General features: G+C 39.5%; 3 protein-coding genes across 8 annotated transcripts; 2 read left to right on the top strand and 1 right to left on the bottom strand.

Moving 5' to 3' along the window:
• Window positions 1-119: 119 nt before the first annotated feature.
• LOC124307405 (uncharacterized) lies at window positions 120-2,981 on the top strand. Its single transcript, XM_046769049.1, has 3 exons — window positions 120-163; window positions 751-822; window positions 1,996-2,981. The coding sequence occupies exons 1-3, from the start codon at window positions 152-154 to the stop codon at window positions 2,290-2,292; spliced, it is 381 nt and encodes a 126-aa protein (XP_046625005.1). The 5' UTR covers window positions 120-151; the 3' UTR covers window positions 2,293-2,981.
• Window positions 2,982-7,286: 4,305 nt separating this feature from the next.
• On the top strand, window positions 7,287-15,321 carry LOC124307331 (neprilysin-4). Of its 6 annotated transcripts, none has more exons than XM_046768879.1 (17): window positions 7,287-7,409; window positions 10,283-10,349; window positions 10,846-10,943; window positions 11,063-11,113; window positions 11,182-11,239; window positions 11,314-11,501; window positions 11,617-11,854; window positions 11,920-12,169; window positions 12,939-13,215; window positions 13,354-13,509; window positions 13,595-13,830; window positions 13,922-14,031; window positions 14,111-14,169; window positions 14,381-14,429; window positions 14,536-14,722; window positions 14,787-14,963; window positions 15,040-15,321. In XM_046768879.1, exons 1-17 carry the CDS (start codon window positions 7,394-7,396, stop codon window positions 15,211-15,213), a joined length of 2,391 nt encoding a protein of 796 aa, XP_046624835.1. In that variant the 5' UTR covers window positions 7,287-7,393; the 3' UTR covers window positions 15,214-15,321. The 6 variants fall into 6 exon arrangements, with proteins under 6 accessions (XP_046624835.1, XP_046624837.1, XP_046624838.1 ...); XM_046768881.1 differs by having other exon boundaries at window positions 13,357-13,509; XM_046768882.1 differs by having other exon boundaries at window positions 7,358-7,409; window positions 10,283-10,358.
• On the bottom strand, window positions 15,316-21,650 carry LOC124307322 (nuclear envelope pore membrane protein POM 121-like). The gene is made up of 12 exons (XM_046768856.1): window positions 21,530-21,650; window positions 20,705-21,025; window positions 20,393-20,594; window positions 20,029-20,319; window positions 19,515-19,829; window positions 19,001-19,315; window positions 18,487-18,801; window positions 17,973-18,287; window positions 17,576-17,773; window positions 16,900-17,061; window positions 16,475-16,798; window positions 15,316-16,331 (listed from the first exon to the last, which is right to left on the bottom strand). The coding sequence occupies exons 1-12, from the start codon at window positions 21,545-21,547 to the stop codon at window positions 15,490-15,492; spliced, it is 3,618 nt and encodes a 1,205-aa protein (XP_046624812.1). The 5' UTR covers window positions 21,548-21,650; the 3' UTR covers window positions 15,316-15,489.
• Between the last annotated feature and the right edge of the window lie 1,984 nt (window positions 21,651-23,634).

The raw sequence follows: 23,634 nt of genomic DNA on the forward strand, positions 1-23,634 counted from the left end.
TGAGGCGGTCTCGTTACATTGCAATTGCAGCGGGCCCCCGCCCGTACTTTACTGGGCCTGGGCAGGGCAAGGCCCCAGTATAAAAGCAAACGCAACTGCCCCTTGAACAAGTAGTATTTTCCAGTAAATCGTACAAGAAAAACTCTCCACCATGCAGCTCGCTGTAAGTTACCAGACAGCAGATATTTCTTAGGATCGTTTCTACGATTTTTAAGCATCTGTTGCACAGAACCGCACATGGAGCTTTCTGCACCATGTTTTTTGAACCTGTTCATCAGTTGGAAATTTTACATACGTTTGAGCATTTTTAAATTCGCTATTCGTTGAACTCTTATTTGTTGAAGTGCATTTACGGTATCTCGTACAATTAAATTCAAGTGCTGATACACCATTTGATTGTTAACGCGACAATGCAGCGTATTAAATTCTCTCGTTTGCGCATATCGCAGGAATTCATATCGATTATCGCATACTTTTCCCACTGCTCCTATCCTGCGCTCCACATTGAAGAGTTTACTGAAATGCGGTGATATTTCACTAGCTGAATACGATTCGTTTGTTGTATTTTTTTTGACTTGCCGGGATTAATGGTAATACAAAATTAAGTTACCTAACATCTGTACACCGATGATATGAAATTTGTCGATATGTACATGTAACACGAACTTCTATATTTATTTTATTCGTTCCTCTAGTCGAAAGTCCAAACAATGTAATAGTGATACAAGATAATTTTTCTTTTCTTCTCAGATTGTCCTGTTCGCCGTTGTTGTGGCCGTCAGCGCACACCCAGGTTTGATCGACCCGTGGGCGGCACCACAGGTAAAGTTTTAATACTGGTGCTTTTGAAAGAATCAATTTAAAGCTTTTAATCCGCACTCTTTCTCGCTCTCGCAATTCTCTTCAGCCATTCGCTTACACTATTACCACATCACGTTACGCCAATTCTCAGACCGAGTTTCTTGTGAAAGGAAACAGTCTGACACGCATGCGTCAAATCGCTCGCATCCCTGGTCGAGTTCGATGAACCAATGAGAAGCAGGTCGCGCGACGCATGCGCAATCGACCGCTTCGTTTCGCCTAAGTCACTCGATGTGAGTTCGTTTACGGTATGAAGCTGAAGCTAGCAGCCAAAGTTAGCAGCCAAATATGGTAAATTTTTCGGAAATAGAAAAATACGGTTCAGTTTTAATATTCATAATTCTATTAGTATTGAAGGTTCAAGGTGTTTCACAAAATTTTGATTCTCGGTCTTCACTACCTTATTTGGATCGATATCAGAACGTTTGGCTGATAGCTTCAGTGTCATGCTTACCGTAGGAACCATTATACGCTGTGACAGTCGTATTTTTATACATTTATTCCGCGAGGATATTGAAAGAATCGAAACGCCATTGCACCACACTGCACCTAATTTTGCATTTTCCAGGCACGTTATCTAGCACACAAGGCCTGCTTTTTTGAAAATTAGGTAGACTACTCTTCGATTAAACACCAGTAGATTATCGGGTGGAACATCAATCCACCTATGTTAACCAATAAGCACAGGCACTGGTTAACCACATCTCGAGATTGAAACTAACTCGGGACAAGTAGTTGGATTCTCGATATTTTGCCTTTACTGAGAGAGAAGCGATCGAGAGCGGGAAAAGAGAATCCGTACCCTCAAACAGAGAAAAGAGAGATTTTTCCATCTACCGATTTACATAGAAAAAATCCGCATTTTGTATTTTTCCATAAATTTTCTAACTGACATTGTACATTTCACGGAATTTCCGCAATTGCGCAAGCCTTAAACGTCGTCTGACGTACACTCCTGTGATGCAGTGACCCGGCTGATCGCGAGTCGACTTTCTCTAACGATAAATCCATCGTCCTAGAAGACTGCGAGAGTTTTATTCCCCTCCTAGACTCGTTGTTGCATAGCTATCTCTGTCGGCAATACCTGCACGTGATGAGTACGAGGTGGAAAATCAAAGGAGAATTAATTTCCAGGTGGTCGCTGCTCCCGAGCATCACTACGTCGGGGTTTCTCACGGGCATGCTCCGGTCGCTGTTCATCCCCAGTACGTCAAGGTCGCCCAACCAGCCCCGATACCGGCCCTGCACCCGCAGCCTCTGAACATCAAAGTGCCCCACACGCAGTCGGTCAGGCTGCCCGTTGGTCACGTCCACATAAGTCATCCCCATCTGATCGGCGTCGAGGTTTCGCATCCGGAACCCGAGCCAGTCATCGCCAAGCATGCTGTCGTCCACAAGACGGTTCATGCCGCACCAGCCCATCCCTGGTAAATTAGGGATTAATTAAACCACCGTCTAATAAACGAGTCCCCGGCTTTTCACTAACGTTAGACAAATCAACGCCCTATGTACGTAATAATCACCTGGAAGTATGTTGATTTTTTGTATTTTATTTTACTTATCAATGCGACCAGAGTATTTGGGAAGAATTAAATAAATTTTATCAGCGAAAAACTTTGCAACAGCTACTGCAGTTGTATTTTGTATCGCATCGATAATGTTATAATTAGTTTGGAAAAATATTCGCTGGTTTAGTTTTATTCGAGAAGAGGTAAAGAGAAAGGAAGTCATCTTCGCGAAAATTTTGCACTTGATGCAGATGGTTGGATTATTATTATAAACATTATTACTATTAATATAATTATAATTACTCTTTTTTTTTCTGTCGCGAAAATTATTGATTGTGTTACAGCTACGATTACGTCATGGAAAAAAAAAAGAATAAAAATTTCATAAGCGTAAACTTGGAAGAACTCAATCTCCGTTTCCTAGGAATTATGATATATAGTATAAGAGCGTTAATTAATGTCGCGCGAATCGTGTGAATAATCCAGGGACTGCAGACCAGGCACTCAAACTAAAAAAATCTATATTTCTTAAAAAAAAATTTATATACACATAAAAAAAATTACACGGTAAAAAAGAAAAAAAAAAAAACAACTTTCTATAAAATACTCCAATTGCGTATTCTTCTTGTGCGGCATGTGATACTGAAGAAAACAAACAACAATTGCTTTCGAAAAATTTTTATCCCAAAAAAATTCCCCACCCCCTTTTCATTGTATATTATTGTATACTATTTCGCCCTCGCTGTAATTTATTTTCTAATAAAAAGTAAATCTTACATCTTGTGATAACAATACAGCTATTGTTATAATTTTGTAATACCCGATACCCTATGTATACATATAAAAAATACTACATCACAAATTTATATTACGTATAGTAGCAAATGTAGTATTTTGTTTGTTTCAATTTTCAATATGTCGAAATTTTTATTCTCTCAAATCGATTTATACTATACATGTATAGATGTGACAGAATCGAAGGTCTTGCTCAAACTTTGAGTTTATATAGTGAGTTTGGAATAGATTGATGCTATTTCCAAGCACGGAACTGATGCTATCGAAAGTTTGCTAATTACTGATAATGCACGCAGCGGCACGTATGAAACTTCTATAAATAGACGTGCACACCTGGTTGGCGTGTATTATAGAGAACGTGCGCAAAATTGACGATAGCGCCGATTGGCCGTATTTGTCCTAACCGACGGGCAGTAGACAATAAAAATTGATAGTGCAAAAATTAACCTTTCCTTATCTTATTCCGAGAGGAGGCATTTTCTGGGCACGAATATTTGTTTTTTCGGAAAAATGTTAACAAATGACCGCCAGACCATCCATCAACGTTGGTACAAGTCCTGTCGACGGGGACAAATTTGGCCACTCGTAGCGCAAATCTTACTCCTGGTTGTTTTATTTCACTTTATAATTAGATGCGGATGTAAATGGATCGTGAAAAGTTAAGTTAATAATGTTTAAAGTAAAGAGAAACGTGCTAAATCAGCAAAACATGAAGCAATTAAGCCTGTATATATTTTTTACTTTAAGGTATGGTAAAATTATAGCGATTTAGCTCACGATTTGATGGAATCGTCAGGCTAACAATAAGTCAGGGTAAAATGTTTCGTTGCCCGATCTAGTTATTTTTATTGTACGTACCTATGTATACCTTCGCACGTCATATTCCGTGGCTAAAGCCACAGTCTGATAAAGAGCACTTACTAAGGCTCATTGATCTACTAACACGGAAAATATAAATCAATTTTTAGCTGCCATGGAAACTTAGTGGCCAAACACGAGTGTTCGCTTGTTCGTTTGCATCGCCACGGCGTGTTACGCGATGAGACAGTTCCTGGTCAAACATAACTTGAGGACATATGTGTGCACACAGATAAACGCTGTGCGTTTCAGGGAATTTGATCGCCAAGTGTCAAAGTCGATTATACGCACGAGTTTGGCGTATATCTTCCCGGCTTGCCATTTTCTGTTACAGGCGATTCATATCATTTTTATTGCCCAATTCGATCGTCGGCTATTTACCCACGCCGACAGGAATTTCTACTTGTGATTACCGTACAATAATCGACCAATATCATTTTATACCATCACCGAAAAATACTGTTCTGACTATAAAATGAAACGGAGTTTTGCAGCCGTAACTAGGAAATCTAGTAGGTGTGACTGTGCCTTACCGACTTTTTTATAGTTCCAACGATGTATAAACCGTTGTTATCACGATGATCGTTTTACTAGAATTGTTTAGTAACTACAAGAAATAAAACAAATTTCAGTACACATTTTCAGATACCCGCGAAGAGTAATGTTTTTCCACTTTGTAATCCTAACGCTTATACCTTTATTCAAAGGCTGAAAATATGGCCTTGAATAGTGTAGAGCCAAATTCTTGTGGGTCGTTCGATTTTGATGAATCGAAGCTTATTATTGCAAGTGTTCATTATTTATGCAGAAATTTTTTGTTTAACACAGTTATTAAAAAATCATAGTCAAATGAATATCGTTATAATGACGGTTTGAATATTGTTGGAAACACTAGTAAATGTGGTATGATTACCTATTCAGTTTCAGCATATACGTCAATACGTTTTGTGGTTAAAGCAACATTAAATCCGGTTATTCAGTTAGCTATATTTTTACAGTTTAATAAGGCTTTAATTTGTTGTAGCACCAGTATGAAATCGTCGCAATTGTTACAAGAAAGTATAGGAGTGATCGCAATTAAAAAGAATTCAAGCAACTCATACTAGATTTACTAGTTATATCTACGAAACTCGTTCTTATCTTGGACCCAGAATTATATTTTTCGTTTATGATAAGCAATCAAAATAGTTCCTTCAACATAATGATAAGTACTTCTCACCGCAGTCCCTATAATTTCTATTCCAAAAAAAGTGATGTCCTTGTAATTACCGTTGTGCATGTGTAAATCCAACAGTTTTTTTCCCGTACATAATCATTGTACTTAAGATAATTTATGCCATCAGAAAATTTTCGATCGCAAACAAAATGAGCTATAACATAGGTAAACAAAAAATAAATTTTTTTTTTTCATTCATATTTGAATGAATAAATTTTGATTCTATACATCGAATAATAACCGAAATCTTCAGTTATTACTTATTAAGTTTGTTTTTGTCTTATTTACGTGTATAATTAAATCTTGAAGTTTTTGGTGGATAGTATAACTACCAGGTAGCAGCACGTTGGAATAAAAAACAAACTTAATCTAATAAAGCTATGTTTTCTTTTATTAGTTACGTGAAAGAAATAAAAATTTGACACCTAGAATCCAGACACAAAATTCGTGTTGACCGGCGTAACGCATTGAAATCTATCGAAATATGAACATCTGCATAACATTAAAGCAAAATAGTTTACTAATAATATGATATGTTATTCCGATTGAATATAACTCGAAGTTCGGTTGCAGTTTCTAAATCTTCCTTTCATAATTTTGTATTGACTTTATCAAGTACGTGCCAGATGTTTTCTTAAATTTTTTGCTTCAAGCGCACGTTGGTGAACTGCTTATAAATAAATAAATTAATTCAATATGAGGTCTGAAAATCAATTAGCGCAAGTTAAAAACAAATTATTTGATGCGAATCGATTTTCATATTCCTTCGACTATAGCTGTATTCTTTTACCAACTGTGTAAGGACATTAATCATATATGCGTGGTTTATGGTACAGGGCTATACACTTTGCACATGCTATAGATAGATACGTGATTAACATGGATTAATAATTAATGGCACATTGACGTGTACGGTGGTGATGTTGTTGACTCTATTCTACAAACAGTTATTAGTATTCAGCGAAAATTGCTATGTGGTATTAATCGACTGCGGCGGATATTCTTGTTGTTTGTAGCTTATTTTATCGAGATGCATACCCAATAATCGTACATCGTATTTTTTAAACACGATCTTACTCGCTTTTCCGATTCGTTTCTCTGTTATCTTTGAAAGTTTAGTTTCTCTATGTGTTCGAAAATAGAGTAAATGTACCGTTTCTGAATATCTTAGTACCGTCTGTACCTATCGATTGATCCATTAATAACCATACCAATTACATATGAATAAAGGCGTAGTCATAACCGGCCCGAAAATATTCAAACAACTTTAATCACTGTAAAGTTTGGATTTTAATGACTTGGGTATCAGGGTTAATATTTTCTTTATAATGGTACACTCCAAATTTTATTCATTGAAAATTTATTGATTACCAATTATAAGTATACCACTGGAAAGAACCAGTATATACCTATACTTTGACGATCCAGTGACATTTTCACTACTTTTGCACTGAATTTTCAGTGTACATACACTAATTTTTCCTAGTAGTAAACTTTCAACCGATTCATATTTGGAGAGTACGTTTTCATACCGAATGGATTTACATTGCCAAAAAACATTTGAAAAGTATAATACGGTAGTGTCTCTATACGTATACACCATAATGTCAGGCCTACGTGTCACCATCCTTGACACTAATGTTCCCTAATCGTCGATGAAAATGTTCTGTGTAACAATATATCTTGATCCGAGAATGAAGAAAGTAATTTCGTGAACCGAAACATGTCACATTGAAGATAAACTTAACAACACATCTATCTTCGATCAGAGGCAATCAACACCTCGGTGGCTACCATTAGCATTTCGGTATTTCGAGGTCAGGAGCTAGAGCTGCTCGAACACCCGTGGCGCAGGAAAAATAAGTAGGTGGTCAGGCTTTATCATTCGGCACTGGGATTGTGGCGAAATTTATTGGCTAGTTGTTTTCTTGTTTTCGATAAATAAAAGAAAGTTGACAAAGACCTTAAAACTTGTAACTACCGCCATCAAGAGCTTTTTGCCTATGTCCATTACCACCTAGCTTGGGAAAACGGAAGGGTGTGTTGCTGTACGGAGTAACGACGGTACACCTGGTTGACTCCGGTGAGTCGGCGGGCAGTTGTTGGTCAGTTGTCAGTTGCCCGTTCATCGGTCCGATTCACCGTTCTTCCCGACATGGATACTAACCACGGTGAGTTGGAAGGATCGGAGGATGAGAGGAGGCCTTGAGTCAGGGATCCTTAGAGTGTCGTTTGAATTATGGAGTACTTTATATAACCCACCACGCGTGTGTAGATATGTGTCTTGGCTTCAGCAGAGTAGGATCTATAGTCGAAGCGCTAATTCGGAGAGGGAGAACTCTCCTTTCACCGTTTATCCGGTTATACCGAACGGAAAATCCGTACGGATTTATGGCTGCTATACCACTGCTGTTGCACTTAAGCTCCGACACCGTATGTGTAAATATGTTGGGTACACGTAATGCAGGCACGGCTGTATATATAATGTACCAGTGTCTTGACGACTGATCGTCGAAATGAGCTAGAATTACGACACTCTTAACGATACCGGACGTTTACTCCGTTTCTTCATTGCCCGCTGCTCCACACGGCGCTCCACAAGTCATGCACGCGGTGCAGAGAGTTGTAATTGAGCCAATTTCGTTGATTATATATGGCTATGCGTGTCGGGATTTCTCATTTTCTCAATTATATTTACCTACCGGTAGCTATGATTTAGTTTGTTGAGTACGGTGGCGAAATGCAGTCCCACATTTAAGATTATTGTGCCCGTTATTTGTCCCTCGTGTTTATTTTCGCGATTTCATCACTGCTCTCTGTACAAAGTTTGTTGATTTGGGATTTCTTTTACTGTGTCGTGAATCATCAAGTTTTTTTCAGTTTTTTGAGTATTTGTGAAAGATTTTATCCCCTTTCCTTTTTTTCTGTTCCATGAAGATTAACTGTCTCAGAAGTAGTTTCGGTTTTCCGTGTTCATTGCACATACCGATTGTGGTACTTAACCGTACCACGCTTACAGTCTGATGGTCAAAGATGCGTTTAAATATTGAAACTTGTCATCAAGTATTCAGACTTGACGAGCGTTTGATAATTTCAATAATTCGCAACGAATTATGTATCTTACGTGTTGCATAATTGTGCATGGTTATAAATTATGTCACTGTGGATATTAACATTTTTTCACTAACAATAACATTTTTACCCACGATTTTTACCCATGTATGAGACAATCCATCGCCATTCGATTAAGGGGTTATACATGAACAAGTTTTTAGATCGACCTTCATGCGCATATTTGTTTCAACAATTGATAGGATGCACCGTTATTGACATGTTTTGCGGTGCTCACGAAATCTTCAAAACGGCTGAACGGATTTACTTCAAATTTAGAGACAGTATTTCTTGAATGGATTAGTTTATTCTTTTCTCTACTATTCCTTTTTTTATTTATTTTTTTATTTAAACGATGGACACAAAATTGAATTCCAACTTCAAACGGTCACTGTATTGTTAAAACAAAAATTCAGATTGTTTATCAGACTTCTAAGGAAAAAACGTGTACACAAACCTCGTTCTACATGCTGTTGAATGAAATGGGCTCCAATCGAGTTATTATGATTAGAGGTCGAGACGTAAGTTCCTAAACTTCACCCAATCTTTCAGCTGTCTACTAGTACGTGTATATTTACCCCGACCATCTTACAATCAATTTCTGTTTTATTTCATTAATGCCTTAAGATTTAGAATTTTTCACATTCTCTTGAGCATCTTTTCCTCGCACTGTATTTAACTTTCCGCTTTTTTATAGAATGAAACGTTCTTATAAAGGCCACGAAAATCATTGCGTTTCTACTGAGCCTCCACGTTTTGAGCTCTTTACGAAATCCTTCTGATAATTTTCAGGCGAATGCCTGGGTGTGTGTGTGTGTGTGACATCAAATTTTTTCCGAAGACATCTTTCGAGAAAGAATCGGCGGATTTTTATGATCTTTATCTCAATTTACGTGTTTGTCCCTAATTTATAGCTGAATAGATTTTGAGGAAAAGGGCCGGATTGAGTGGCTAGTCAATTTTTCGTTCTGATTTCTTTAGAAAATTTATCGATCACAAATGTAAAAGAACTCAGAATCAATGATTATTAGAATGAATTACAATTTCTTGAAATTGGTCGAGTTAGCGGAGAAAATTTATTCTGCTTCTGAGAACAGCTTGAAATCATTGAAATCTAACAGAAACTTTGTTAGATTTTGTTTTAATATTTATGACTGATATTAGCTTTTCCATGCTTGAAGAAACTGCAATAATTAATGAGTTGACAAGAAATTTGGATAAAAATTTCTGCATGATTGTGATTCAAGTTACCACTATGACACAAAAACATGGACCAAATCAGAGATTGTCAAGGTTAGACGTTGGACGAGTAGGTGTGAAGCGTTCAGAAATACCTAGTGTCATACTTTCGCAAGAATATTAAATTTGTTGTGACCTTTGCGGTATAATAACAGCTATAAATTGTAATCAACGGTTGGTAGATATGGGTAGTACGCAAAACTTTCTGAGAACTTACAGGCCGATTGTATTAATTGTTTAATCGTACACACCTTGAGCTTGCATTTTCTTCGCAGTTTACTATCAATTATATGATTATCCAATATTTTGGATCGAACGGGATGCTCAGAAGGTTACGTCATTTTGTCAGACTCAGTCAACAGACTATAGCCAATGAGTTTTTACTGTGAACGAGTCAGTGAATATCAAAGGGTATAAAAATTTCAGCATAGAAAAATATCTTTCTGTAATACCACTTGATAGAGTTTTAATGTAAAAGCTTAATAACTTAGAAGTAATTTAACATACATGTTAAAAATTATTTCTAACCAAAAGCAATTTAATTCTTAGTCAAAATTTTAGTTACCGCTGTCTGTCAGTAGGACACAAATATTTTTTTTCACTTGACGGTATTATTTTCTACAGTAAAAAATGTACTGCTCACGGCACAAAACTTGTACGTCAGTAATATAGGTTAATTATTTTTCGTTTTCAGGGACCGTATCTCCGTATTCGATTGGCAGTGACAATAACCTTGTACCAGTTAAATTCAGGGGCACAATGTGAGAAATGTATTATTTAACAGAACAGTTTTATACAGTTTTACATACCTATATCCTACATTATAACTATATACTATAATATACTATGTATACATACATTGCATGTTTTAGCACGTAACGTCGAAAATTAAGATAAATATGAAGATCAATCGCCCGAAGGCTCGATAGTAATACTATTTACATGCATACGCCAAAAATAAATTTTCACGTGACGTTCTTCTTTTCTGTATTGCATTGAATATCAAAATTAGAGTTTCCGCTGATTTTGCTAGTGACTTTTATTATACGGCACTGTGACCTTTGCTGCAAGGATAAATTCAACATTTTCCGTAAAAGACAATATTTGCAGGGTTTGCCATAATTGTCGATTGCACAAAGTGGTGCATTGAATTTTACATGAGCCTTCACCGTGATTCCTCGCCACTTCGTTCTCCTTACAATCTATGTATTCGAGTAGATATTGCCGTCAGTGAACAGAGGATATTTCATTTTTCAGATTTCAGCAGCCACATAGGATATACAGTAAGCTAACATTGGCTCTACTAATTATCAGCATGCTGTTCCTGGTAGTACTCATAGTTCTTTCTATAGTCTGTGAGTAAAAATCACGATTCTGTTTCCGTCTGGTTTGATTGATATAATATTTTTTTTTACTGACGTTCAAACAGTCGAAAAATGTTGCTTCCTCTGACCGTTCGATATATATTTTACAGATGCTCATCCGAGGTTTGAGATTTGCAGTTCTGAAGAGTGTATACGCATAGGTTGGTAGTTTTATCATATTTCATTGCGAGTGAATTATTAATTACCACGGTATAAATAATTCCCACAGCTGCCAGCTTGAAGGAGTCCATGAATACGTCTGTAAATCCATGCGATAATTTTTACGAGTGAGTTGAATTTATTCCTTCAATAAAAATTCAAACATTTCTCCTTTCAATTTTAGCCTTGAAATTCTTCGCAGGTACGCGTGTGGAAGATGGTCGCGAGAGCATCCAACACCAGACAGCAGCTCGACGAATTCCTGGTTTAGTGAACGGACTGCTCGAGTGGCAAGAACCATTCGAGACCTTTTGCAAGAAAATACAACAGTCGAAACACCGTGGGCGGTCGTACAGGCAAAAAATTTATACACAAGCTGCCTTGACGTTGGTGGGTTGATATTAACATCTAAGCCACCTTCACCATTGAGTGGGAAATTGCATAATTTCCATGTCGCTGAAGACGGTCCACTGAACGCTAATTGGATTATGTAACAAATTTCTAGCATCCCTGAATTCTCTGGGTCTTTGGCCGTTGCGGAATTTACTTGAAGAGTTAGACTTGCCCGAGATACCGGCCCTATTTTCTGGCACACCAGGAAATATTACCAGCCAATTGGCAAGATTAAAGAAAACTCTCGGCAAAGACGTATTTTTCGGTCTTGATGTTATTCCTGACCCCAAGAACAATAGCAGGAATATCATATTGCTCGGAATGCCATACACATCCAGCCCTTTACCCAGGTAACAGAAATCGATAACTTGCTCATTGCGGTTTGGATTTGTATCCCATCGTTAATGGCTTTCAGGGACGTAGAATTGGACAAGCGAATACAACGCATCAGGACACGAAAGCGAGCCATTGAGAAAGACTTACCTGACGAAGACGAGGAAGGTTTGATGTCTGTTGAACAAATTTATATGACGGAGATCATCAGGGAAGTGACGAGTAACGGAACAGCTAAAATCTGTAACTTGAATGACACCGGATACCCGAATGAGACGGAAATAGCTCGTGTGGTAGAGCAGATCTATTGGATGAGTGAAGAACTTTATTACGTAAGAGTGGTTCCAGGCCTATCTGGAATTTTAACATCTTTAGCACTTTTTCGAAATTCGGGAGGCAAATTTCTGGTTTTTAACTTCCTACCGCTCTGCATTCAGAAAAGACGAGGAGCTATTATATAATAAAAATAAAGAGTTGAGCTTTCTCTAGATTTAGGCGATTTAAGGGGGTGCGTTAGTTCCATAAAAATGCAAAGAAATATTATAAATTTTTCAGTAATTCTCGCCATGATTTTAGAAATACGCCTGAATCATTTGAAAATTCTCGTCAAAACCGTTCCTTCATAAATAAAAGAGAAACTTCAATTTTCATGCATGGCTCGTATGTAAGACGAAATGAAGTATTGCGTTTATTATTGAAAATAATTAGTTGAGAAGTAGAAAGTTGAACACGGTATTGAATTTACGAAGACCACATTCGGGAAGTTACATGAAAAATTTGTATCGCATTGCCTGTACGGTTTATGAGTGAAATCAACACAAGCATAAGCAAATGCGTCAGTTTATCGGTTTCGCGAGGCGTAGTGCGGCTGGCGGCAAATGTTGTCTGTGTTCGAAACCGGTCCCTTCTATTCCCCCGCAGTGGTAAAGGCTAGTGAATTTCCATACGTTAAGGCCTACAGAATCTGACCATACCGAGTGCGACAAGTTCTTTAACCGATGATATTTCGAGAACGAATATACGAATTTCCATGATTTTGGTATTAATCGATGTGGTTGTCGTAAACTTAGGACTGATTAAATACTGCCATAAATTGTTTAGTTGACTCACGGCGATTCAAACGATACTGTTTCCGAGGCTGACTTCAAATATGAAGATTATATGTATGTCGACGATCTTCAAAAGATCACGGACGACTACATCAAGGATGTTAATTTGAGTCTGACACCTAGACAAATTTGGAGACCGTTCATAGAAGAAGTCTTCAAGGATATTCCCGGTCTTGATCTGACGAGGAAGGACAAAGTGCTCGTGGAGGATTTGGATTATTTAAAAGAGATCGCTGTTTTAATATCGGCTACCGATGACGAAGTTTTGGGTGAGTTTCAGTACGGTTGGAAATAATTCATTTGTCCAAGTCCGTGTATGTGTTGAACAATTCCAAACCTAATTGATTGGAAACACCAGTAAAAAAGAAAAAATATCGAAATATTATTTTTCTTTATTGTTGTTATAGAAGCAAGTATTTGGTGGGTCGTTCTTGACATAGTGGCACCTCACTCGAGCGAAAATTTGAGAGAGGCCTGGGATAAGTATTTGTTGAGCATCGCAGACATAGAAGTTTGGCAATCAAGATCATTGCATTGCGTGAACTCTGTGAATCACCTGATGGGTTAGCGTGTGCATTATATTGTCTTGTGATGGCGTCATCAAAAGCATTCCATCTCAGGTGTACTTCTGTGGTTCCTCGGTCTTAGGCATGGCGGTCTCGTGGCTATTTGTGGATCCTAAGTTTCACGAAAACATGGGTCAAAAAGTTGTGGAGATGTTGGAGGATATCAGGGCAGCGTTCGCATCACTAGTGCAACAAGCGGACTGGATGGATGCACAGACGAAGTCAGCTACTCTAGAGAAGAGTAAGAAGATGGCTTCAGCCATTGGCCATCCACATTGGCTTTTTGAAGAAGCAGAATTGAACGAGTATTACGAAGGAGTATGTATCGCAATCAAATTTTAAAAATGATACTTTGGATTAATGAAGCCTCCTCGATATATTTACGTGACCAATGACGAAATTGTTTTAGATAAACATGGTCGAGGATGCTTACCTCGACAACATGCTGCATATAGTAAAACTGAGATGGAAATATGTTCTTGAGAGTCTTCATGATGAGAATTTTGCCAATGAAACTTAGTATGTTCAATTTGAAGTCATGATGTCAAGTAAGAAAATACATTTACCGATTAATTATATTATTGCGTTGGCGTTACAGCTGGGCTACGGACCCCACTGATGTCAATGCCTTTCATACCTTTCAAGCCAATCAGATAAGTGAGTATTCATTTTTGTTCAATAACATGAAATGTTTAGTAAATATATCACCTACTGATGGAAGCTAAGCCACCAATTGGGCACATGCGCGAACATGCTTCGGGTTGTTAATCCACGTATACATTAGACTTGTACACAAATCAATCAGTCATTAATATTAGTCGTGCAACTTCTTTTTCTCCTCAAATTATTTGCGACTATTCGGACGCAGCTGTACCAGCGGGAATATTGCAGTTCCCATTCTATGAGTTGGGCTTAGAGTAAGATTGAACATACCTTAGTAGTGAAGAACTGCTGTTAATAAGCTTGTATTAGACGGGTAAAGTGAAGAGCCTCAATATATTCACGTTACAAATACTGTTTTAGAGCTTTGAACTACGGTGCAATCGGTACCGTGCTTGGTCACGAGCTAACGCATGGCTTTGACAATATCGGAAGGCAGTTTGACACTTCTGGAAATCTCAGGCAATGGTGGAGTAACGAAACCATTAATGAATATACGGAGAAGACTCAGTGCTTCGTCGATCACTACAATACATACTACGAAGAGAAGGTATGAAGGCAATCTGTTGCAGCTTGAGGCAAAATAAATTCTAATGTACCGTTTTTCGTAACAGGTGGATGATTACATTGATGGTGAATCGACGTTGGATGAAAATATTGCTGATAATGGTGGATTGCGGGAAGCCGTTTGGGCTTACAGAAGATGGAAAGCACGACACGGTGCAGAAGAAACACTTCCGGGCTTCACTCATCTGTCCTCCGAGCAGCTCTTATTCTTGGCCTTTGGTCATGTGCGTAAACAGCATAATAGAAAGAGGCTGTTGTCAATTAAGAATTTATTTACAATAATATCTGTATCCATTTTAGATATGGTGCGAATCGTATACAGCGACAGCGTTGAGATGGATGTTAATGGACACCCATTGCCCAGGTCATGTACGACTAGTGGCGGTGATAAGAAACTCCGTAGAGTTTAGCGATGCTTTCAAATGTCCTGTTGGTTCCAACATGAATCCAGAAAAGAAGTGTCATTTGTGGTGATTTGACCAGTAATTACTTGTTGAATTACGTTGGAAAAGGTGTGTGGTGGGGGGACGTGGGTCACGTCCCCATCAGGATTTAAGAAAATAATAAAGACGTATATTTATAGCAAAGGAATTTTATTTGAGTATAACAGGTTGAAGCCTACCGAAGGCGAGCATGTATGCCACGAATGCTAAGCAGGGCTATAGTACCCATGTTTGAATAGGTCTCTGTGACTTCTATTAAGTTGACTCAGTGGATTTTTTTTACAAACAAGAGTATAATTTTCTAAACCTAGTAAATGTAGCCTCCCTCAGCATCTGTTTGCTGGTTGATTCCCGAGAGAGAACTTTCTGAAATCTTAACTTCAGGTTGACTCAGCCTTGGGAAAGTAGCGGGAGTAGGTTCAACTGAGAAGACAGTGCTCTGGTAGTTCTTGAACAGCTCTTGCTGATTTGGAGAAACGTAGAAGTTCGGCTGTACGGCTTGCTCGATTGATGGCGACAAGTACGACTGTGCCGAATCGAATTTAAACTGAGTAGGTGCTTCTGTTACTGAGACGGTTGTGGGAAATGGGGAAGGGGTTACGCTTTGGGGGGTGGGGAACACAGATTGGTATTGGAAGGACTGAGGGGCTACATAGCGTACGCCTCCGGTGAGGTCTGAAGAGTATGACTGGGGGTAGCTAACTTGGGCGTTTCCGTTAAGTGTTGTGTCCTTCAAACTCTGTTCAAATCCAGAATAACTGCGTACACCGGTAGGGTAAGTTCTGTAATCAGCATCCTGATAACCGTTCACCCTGCCATAATTGTTATTGTAGATTCCGAAGTTATTGTTATAGCCTTCGATGCTGGGGGTGTAGGTGTAAGTTTGCTTGAGGCTGGGATTGTACTGGACTTGTTGGAACCTGTTGAAGCCGAGAGTGTCGGAAGGCGATGCACCAAAGGAGGTCGAGTAGACGGATGGGCCTTCGATGGAAGAAAAACCAGAGCCGAAAGTAGATCCCAAAGACGATCCATAATTGGTTTCCAAGGGGGGTGACAAGTTGTCAATATCTAAGCCAGATTTAGTGGAGATTGTATCCGTGAACGATTTGGCTGCATTAGCTGCAGATTTTACTGTCGTCTTGCTGGCATCTGAAAAGTAAAATGAACGTTTATTCAGAAGTTCCTTCAACATGTCTTTATTTTTCCGGTGATGGTTGGGTTAATCCGATCGTAGTTAGGTATGGTAAACGATATACCTGAACACTGAATACAATTGAGGAATGTGAAATCACCTGGATAAGCTTTGCTGCTGCCTGATTTGGATGCTATGTTTGTTGCGCTAGTCGATTTGGTCGAACCTTTGTTAGCTTCCGATGAGAAGCTGAAGCTGGAGCCGAAGCTGGGTTTATAACTGCCTTGCGTGAATGTGCCAAAATCTGATGTGCTTCCGAAGGAAGGACTGAGCCTAGTGTTGGTGGAAGATCTGAAGAAAGAGTCGGACTTGGATTTCACAGGGGCTGTGAAACTATCAACAGATGATCCGAAACTAGCTGGAAACGTTTTGGCGGCTGTCTCGATATTTGTAGAAGTAGATTCTATGATCTTCTTGCTGTAATCTGTAAAGTGAAATATAGTCACGACCAGATTTTTGTACATAGATAAGTTCGATACTTTAGGGTATCACTTTTGTCTTTCTCGATTAATTATGTTTGGTTACCTGAAGAAGCGGCTTTACTCTGGGCTTTGGATTCTGCTTTTGCGTTGCTAGTTAACGTAGCTGATTCATTGTTGATATTTGAAGACAAGCTGGAACCGAAGCTGGGGTTGTAACCTGATTGCTTGAACGTGTTGAAGCTTGTGGTGCTAAAAGGTGTTGCGCCTAGGGAGGATGAGAACGGGGACGAGCTTCTGAACGAGGAACCGAGTCGAGAGTTGAAGTCAGCACCGAAAGAGGAGCTGAACTGGGGCTGGAAAGGAGTTGCCAGGCCATCATTGGCTGAGCCGAATCCTCTAGTGACCGTTTCGGTGGATATATTGATTTTTTTTGGAGCAGATTCTGCGATTACCTTGCCGGCATCTGTAAAGTAAGGCGAACTTCGGAGTAACTTTACGTAACTTCGGAGGCTTTTCGGTACTTTGATTGTTTTAGGCAGACGTGCCTTTCTTTCCTGTCGAATTTTTTTACGAATGGTATAAATATTTTGAGCAGATAACCCACTCAGAATTGGTCGAAGAAATTGTATTACTGCTGAATGTAGATTAAATTTCGCCCTTACCAGCAGATACCGATGAACCCTTGCTAGCGTCTGAAGACAAGCCGAAGCTGGAACCAAATGGGTTGAAACCTGCTTGTTCGAACGTGCTAACGTCGGCTGCGCTAGAAGGTGTTGCGCCTAGGGAGGATGAGTACGGGGACGAGCTTCTGAACGAGGAACCGAGTCGAGAGTTGAAGTCAGCTCCGAAAGAGGAGCTGAACTGGGGCTGGAAAGGAGTTGCCAGGCCATCATTGGCTGAGCCGAATCCTCTAGTGACCGTTTCGGTGGATATATTGATTTTTTTTGGAGCAGATTCTGCGATTACCTTGCCGGCATCTGTAAAGTAAGGCGAACTTCGGAGTAACTTTACGTAACTTCGGAGGCTTTTCGGTACTTTGATTGTTTTAGGCAGACGTGCCTTTCTTTCCTGTCGAATTTTTTTACGAATGGTATAAATGTTTTGAGCAGATAACCCACTCAGAATTGGTCGAAGAAATTGTATTACTGCTGAATGTAGATTAAATTTCGCCCTTACCAGCAGATACCGATGAACCCTTGCTAGCGTCTGAAGACAAGCCGAAGCTGGAACCAAATGGGTTGAAACCTGCTTGTTCGAACGTGCTAACGTCGGCTGCGCTAGAAGGTGTTGCGCCTAGGGAGGATGAGTACGGGGACGAGCTTCTGAACGAGGAACCGAGTCGAGAGTTGAAGTCAGCTCCGAAAGAGGAGCTGAACTGGGGCTGGAAAGGAGTTGCCAGGCCATCATTGGCTGAGCCGAATCCTCTAGTGACCGTTTCGGTGGATATATTGATTTTTTTTGGAGCAGATTCTGCGATTACCTTGCCGGCATCTGTAAAGTAAGGCGAACTTCGGAGTAACGTTACGTAACTTCGGAGGCTTTTCGGTACTTTGATTGTTTTAGGCAGACGTGCCTTTCTTTCCTGTCGAATTTTTTTACGAATGGTATAAATGTTTTGAGCAGATAACCCACTCAGAATTGGTCGAAGAAATTGTATTACTGCTGAATGTAGATTAAATTTCGCCCTTACCAGCAGATACCGATGAACCCTTGCTAGCGTCTGAAGACAAGCCGAAGCTGGAACCAAATGGGTTGAAACCTGCTTGTTCGAACGTGCTAACGTCGGCTGCGCTAGAAGGTGTTGCGCCTAGGGAGGATGAGTACGGGGACGAGCTTCTGAACGAGGAACCGAGTCGAGAGTTGAAGTCAGCTCCGAAAGAGGAGCTGAACTGGGGCTGGAAAGGAGTTGCCAGGCCATCATTGGCTGAGCCGAATCCTCTAGTGACCGTTTCGGTGGATATATTGATTTTTTTTGGAGCAGATTCTGCGATTACCTTGCCGGCATCTGTAAAGTAAGGCGAACTTCGGAGTAACTTTACGTAACTTCGGAGGCTTTTCGGTACTTTGATTGTTTTAGGCAGACGTGCCTTTCTTTCCTGTCGAATTTTTTTACGAATGGTATAAATGTTTTGAGCAGATAACCCACTCAGAATTGGTCGAAGAAATTGTATTACTGCTGAATGTAGATTAAATTTCGCCCTTACCAGCAGATACCGATGAACCCTTGCTAGCGTCTGAAGACAAGCCGAAGCTGGAACCAAATGGGTTGAAACCTGCTTGTTCGAACGTGCTAACGTCGGCTGCGCTAGAAGGTGTTGCGCCTAGGGAGGATGAGTACGGGGACGAGCTTCTGAACGAGGAACCGAGTCGAGAGTTGAAGTCAGCTCCGAAAGAGGAGCTGAACTGGGGCTGGAAAGGAGTTGCCAGGCCATCATTGGCTGAGCCGAATCCTCTAGTGACCGTTTCGGTGGATATATTGATTTTTTTTGGAGCAGATTCTGCGATTACCTTGCCGGCATCTGTAAAGTAAGGCGAACTTCGGAGTAACGTTACGTAACTTCGGAGGCTTTTCGGTACTTTGATTGTTTTAGGCAGACGTGCCTTTCTTTCCTGTCGAATTTTTTTACGAATGGTATAAATGTTTTGAGCAGATAACCCACTCAGAATTGGTCGAAGAAATTGTATTACTGCTGAATGTAGATTAAATTTCGCCCTTACCAGCAGATACCGATGAACCCTTGCTAGCGTCTGAAGACAAGCCGAAGCTGGAACCAAATGGGTTGAAACCTGCTTGTTCGAACGTGCTAACGTCGGCTGCGCTAGAAGGTGTTGCGCCTAGGGAGGATGAGTACGGGGACGAGCTTCTGAACGAGGAACCGAGTCGAGAGTTGAAGTCAGCTCCGAAAGAGGAGCTGAACTGGGGCTGGAAAGGAGTTGCCAGGCCATCATTGGCTGAGCCGAATCCTCTAGTGACCGTTTCGGTGGATATATTGATTTTTTTTGGAGCAGATTCTGCGATTACCTTGCCGGCATCTGTAAAGTAAGGCGAACTTCGGAGTAACTTTACGTAACTTCGGAGGCTTTTCGGTACTTTGATTGTTTTAGGCAGACGTGCCTTTCTTTCCTGTCGAATTTTTTTACGAATGGTATAAATGTTTTGAGCAGATAACCCACTCAGAATTGATCGAAGAAATTGTATTACTGCTGAATGTAGATTAAATTTCGCCCTTACCAGCAGATACCGATGAACCCTTGCTAGCGTCTGAAGACAAGCCGAAGCTGGAACCAAATGGGTTGAAACCTGCTTGTTCGAACGTGCTAACGTCGGCTGCGCTGAAAGGTGTTGCAGTAGAGGGTAGCGAGTAAAAAGCTGGGTCCTCGAGGGAAGTACTAAGGCCAGAATCGAATGAAGGTCCAAAAGAGGAACTTATCTCAGATTGGAAGGGTGATTCGAAGTTTCCAACAGTTGAGATGCCATCACCAGAGAATGCTTTGGTAACTTCTTCGGTATACGCACTGGGTACTGTAAAGTGAAACAAACGTGTGTGTAAAGATTTTTCTGGAGGAGGTGATACAAATTATCTACGAATAATTACCTGAAGAAGTTTCGACACTAGCAGCTGTTGTTGATATTACAGTATTGTCAAGGTTATTGGCCTGTCCTTTGCTGATACCGAAGTTCCCTGATTGAGCCAGATCATCAGCCTGTGATATGCCCTGAGATTGAACAACAGTGACTGACTTTACCTTAGGTAAACTGAGGCTGCTTTCGGTGACGGATTCGATCTGTTTGGCGTTCTGGGGTGAAAGACATTCCTTTATTCAGACGATTCAATTCTACGTACTAGCGAAAATTCTCTTAGATATGAACTCTAAACTAATATAGTATTAAGGAATATAATCTGCACCTGTGCACCGCCGATCTCAACTTCGTAGGCATTGATGTTTGTTTTGCCAGCGTCGAAGTTGGTGTTTACAAAATTATTGCTGCTGATAGGAGTTCCTGGTTGGAAACCGGGAATTCCATATTCCGTCAGTGTGCTGTCGTAAGTTCCAACATAGCCACCCAAAGCCTTAGCGATTTCAATTTCATTCTGTTGGTGGTCATGATCCTCGTGGTGGTGATGGTGGTGGTGGTCATGTTGGGCATCGTAGCGTGGGTCGCCAGGAAGAACGTTTCGCTTGTTCTTTTCTGCGGGTGCCGCAAGCGCGGAAGCCAGAAGACAGGTCTGAAAAAAAATTTCCATCAAATGTGAATTCTTAATAAGAACAGCTTTTTAGTTAGTAATTACGGACGGGAATTTACATTTCAGCATGTTGACACAAATTCTATTAGTAAAGCCTTCAGAAATCATTATGAAATTTGAAGACCTGGAATTCAACGATATTCGATCGTGGGAAGATCAGAAAATGGTCAAGATCATCGGACGATTTTATTTCATTCCGGAACATTTAATCCCAGAAGTTCTTCACTGCATTTTATTCTAATTGGGATTGACATTTTCCAACGGGTAACGATGATGTAAGAAATAGCCACGGCCAACTGGTTAAACAAAATACGACCAAAAAAGTAAATTCGAGGCTGGTCGATAATGTTGCCGATCTGGGATATAACACTTCTGAATAATTTTACCAGCTTATTCATGAAATAATCTCATTATGCTAAATATGACGTCACTCACAGCAGAATCACGGGAGGCAAGAGAGAGGGGAAATCATTTAAAATTCCTCACCAGTAAAAGTATCTTCATGTTGGGCGCTCGTTCCACGATGAATGTGAATAGAAGACTGAGCAGTGGTTTCGGATGATTTCGACCTTTTATACGTCGAGAAGATCCTCCCAAACATTTTGCAATCCAGTGGCATTGACAGAACTAGATTTTTTTCTAAATTTAGTTATTCCTTACTTGAGTTTGAAGCAAACTGTTTTAATACTTTTTGGCACTCAATGTCACCGGCAGGCTTTCCTACAAAGCAAACAACCACAAACCGCATTCGGAAGCTAATTTACATATCGATACATGGCATTTGAAATCGTTAATATGTATATCCTAGAATGTAGAGTCCAAATTATACAGTCATATCTTATGGCTCGATGAGAGCAAAAGTGAAAATGATTCCCGGTTTTTATAATGCAGTATTTGTTACGTGCTTGAGACATGCATAATCTGAGTGCATATACTTGAGAATTTGAGATAGGATAATAATTAATTCAGAAGTTCTATCTACTATGATCAAGAAGGCATTTTGTCTGCTGATCATGTGAACACTTTTTCAAGTTAGTATTTTCGGGTATACAACATCAGAAATACTACATCTGTTATGTGTACACCCTGATAATAAGATACTTTCGTGAATGATACTTTTTCTGCTGAGATGAGCAATTAGTTTTCCAATTTACCTGGGCAGCATGCGGCCAACTCAGCGCGAGTACATTACATTACACGCGTAGAATTTCAAGTATCTCAATCTCTGGACTTCATGTAAACTCTGCTTTTATCATATATTATGATACTTGGCCGGATGTCGTAATGTTGGGAAGCAACAAATATCACGACCCCATGGAGCGAAGCAATAAACTGGTATCAATAACTTTGACCATCTCGAGTCATATTTTCAACAGAAAAGCAGTTGAGCGAGTATTGCAAATGAGCATGTTGCGAACTGAGCGAAAAATAGTAATTTGTTTTTGGCTGAACTTTATCGATATTACTTATTGACGAAACTTCAGATGAACAGATAAGAGAATGCTTCATTAGGTGACCTATCGAATAATGCGAAAGTGAAACTAAAATTTACTCCGGGTGAAATATTCATTTCTGAGTGACGCAACAAATTCTTCGATTTTGTTCCTTTTGAGATTACAACTACATCACACATGCTTTATGTGTAACATCCGAGTATGGATTCCGAAATTTCAACCGTAAGCACCTATGGCAGTGATGTAACCGTTACAGAGCTGAGTGGTATTACACTGATGCAATTCTTGCTGATGGGATGCACATCTATTGAACATCCGTTAAATATAATTTATGTATACAATCTGAACGTCGTAATTCATTTCTCGTACGAATCTGAGTAACGTTAAAATTATAAATCGGGTAAGATACGCGTTTAACGATGCTACGGCTATTAGGCAAATGGAGGTGTTTATTAAGCGAATATCTTTACACGATGAAAGTGGCAGTATACTTTGAATATCTTTGTGTTATTGAGGGAGTTTACGACATGAAAAAAAACTGCTAACCGAGTTGATAATAATAGTATTGCTACTAAGAAGGGTCCAGTTATTTTTGTTGTTTACGTAAACACGGGGATGTATTTCGGACGTCAATTACTTGAGAGACATAATTATAGATACTTTAGAATAAACACTTTTATGCGGCAGATTGTGACCAGTAGTCAGCAGTTATGTAACTGAATACATTGTGCTAAGTACCTGGGAGCACATTACACAGGAATCATGTATATATAATAGGCTGATTCAAAAAAACGGGTAATTTTCTTTTTTCAAAATCCTCACATAAAAACTTCCGAGAAGGTGTGAAAAGACGCCTGTAAAAAGCAGAGCCCTTAATATTATTATTAAGAGGTCGCGCATCGGGAATTTCTATTTCCCGTTTAAATAACACAGGAATAAATTTTTTTAAATTTTGCAATTTCGTATTTTTATAACGGCTCATTGAATTAGCTGACCAAAGCATATTTTTGTAGGAAATTTGACGCTCTACAAAAAAGGTCCTTACAAAGTTTTCGATAGTCACACTCCTTCAAAAGTTATTCGAGGTCAAAGTTGAACTTACAAAAAAATCCAATGTTTTTTTTTTCGATGATACTA

Source organism: Neodiprion virginianus, chromosome 6 (assembly GCF_021901495.1).
Source record: "Neodiprion virginianus isolate iyNeoVirg1 chromosome 6, iyNeoVirg1.1, whole genome shotgun sequence".
Classification (NCBI taxonomy): domain Eukaryota; kingdom Metazoa; phylum Arthropoda; class Insecta; order Hymenoptera; family Diprionidae; genus Neodiprion; species Neodiprion virginianus.

What these genes read in the sequence shown, in the direction of transcription:
- LOC124307331 (XM_046768879.1), top strand. An exon ending in TTCTATGAGTTGGGCTTAGA is followed by an intron (nt 14,430 to 14,535) that starts GTAAGATTGAAC and finishes ATACTGTTTTAG; the next exon opens with AGCTTTGAACTACGGTGCAA. An exon ending in ATACATACTACGAAGAGAAG is followed by an intron (nt 14,723 to 14,786) that starts GTATGAAGGCAA and finishes TTTTCGTAACAG; the next exon opens with GTGGATGATTACATTGATGG.
- LOC124307322 (XM_046768856.1), bottom strand. An exon ending in TTGAGATCGGCGGTGCACAG is followed by an intron (nt 20,595 to 20,704) that starts GTGCAGATTATA and finishes CTTTCACCCCAG; the next exon opens with AACGCCAAACAGATCGAATC. An exon ending in CCCGTACTCATCCTCCCTAG is followed by an intron (nt 17,062 to 17,575) that starts GCGCAACACCTT and finishes CATCCTCCCTAG; the next exon opens with GCGCAACACCTTTTAGCACC.
- LOC124307405 (XM_046769049.1), top strand. An exon ending in ACCCGTGGGCGGCACCACAG is followed by an intron (nt 823 to 1,995) that starts GTAAAGTTTTAA and finishes ATTAATTTCCAG; the next exon opens with GTGGTCGCTGCTCCCGAGCA.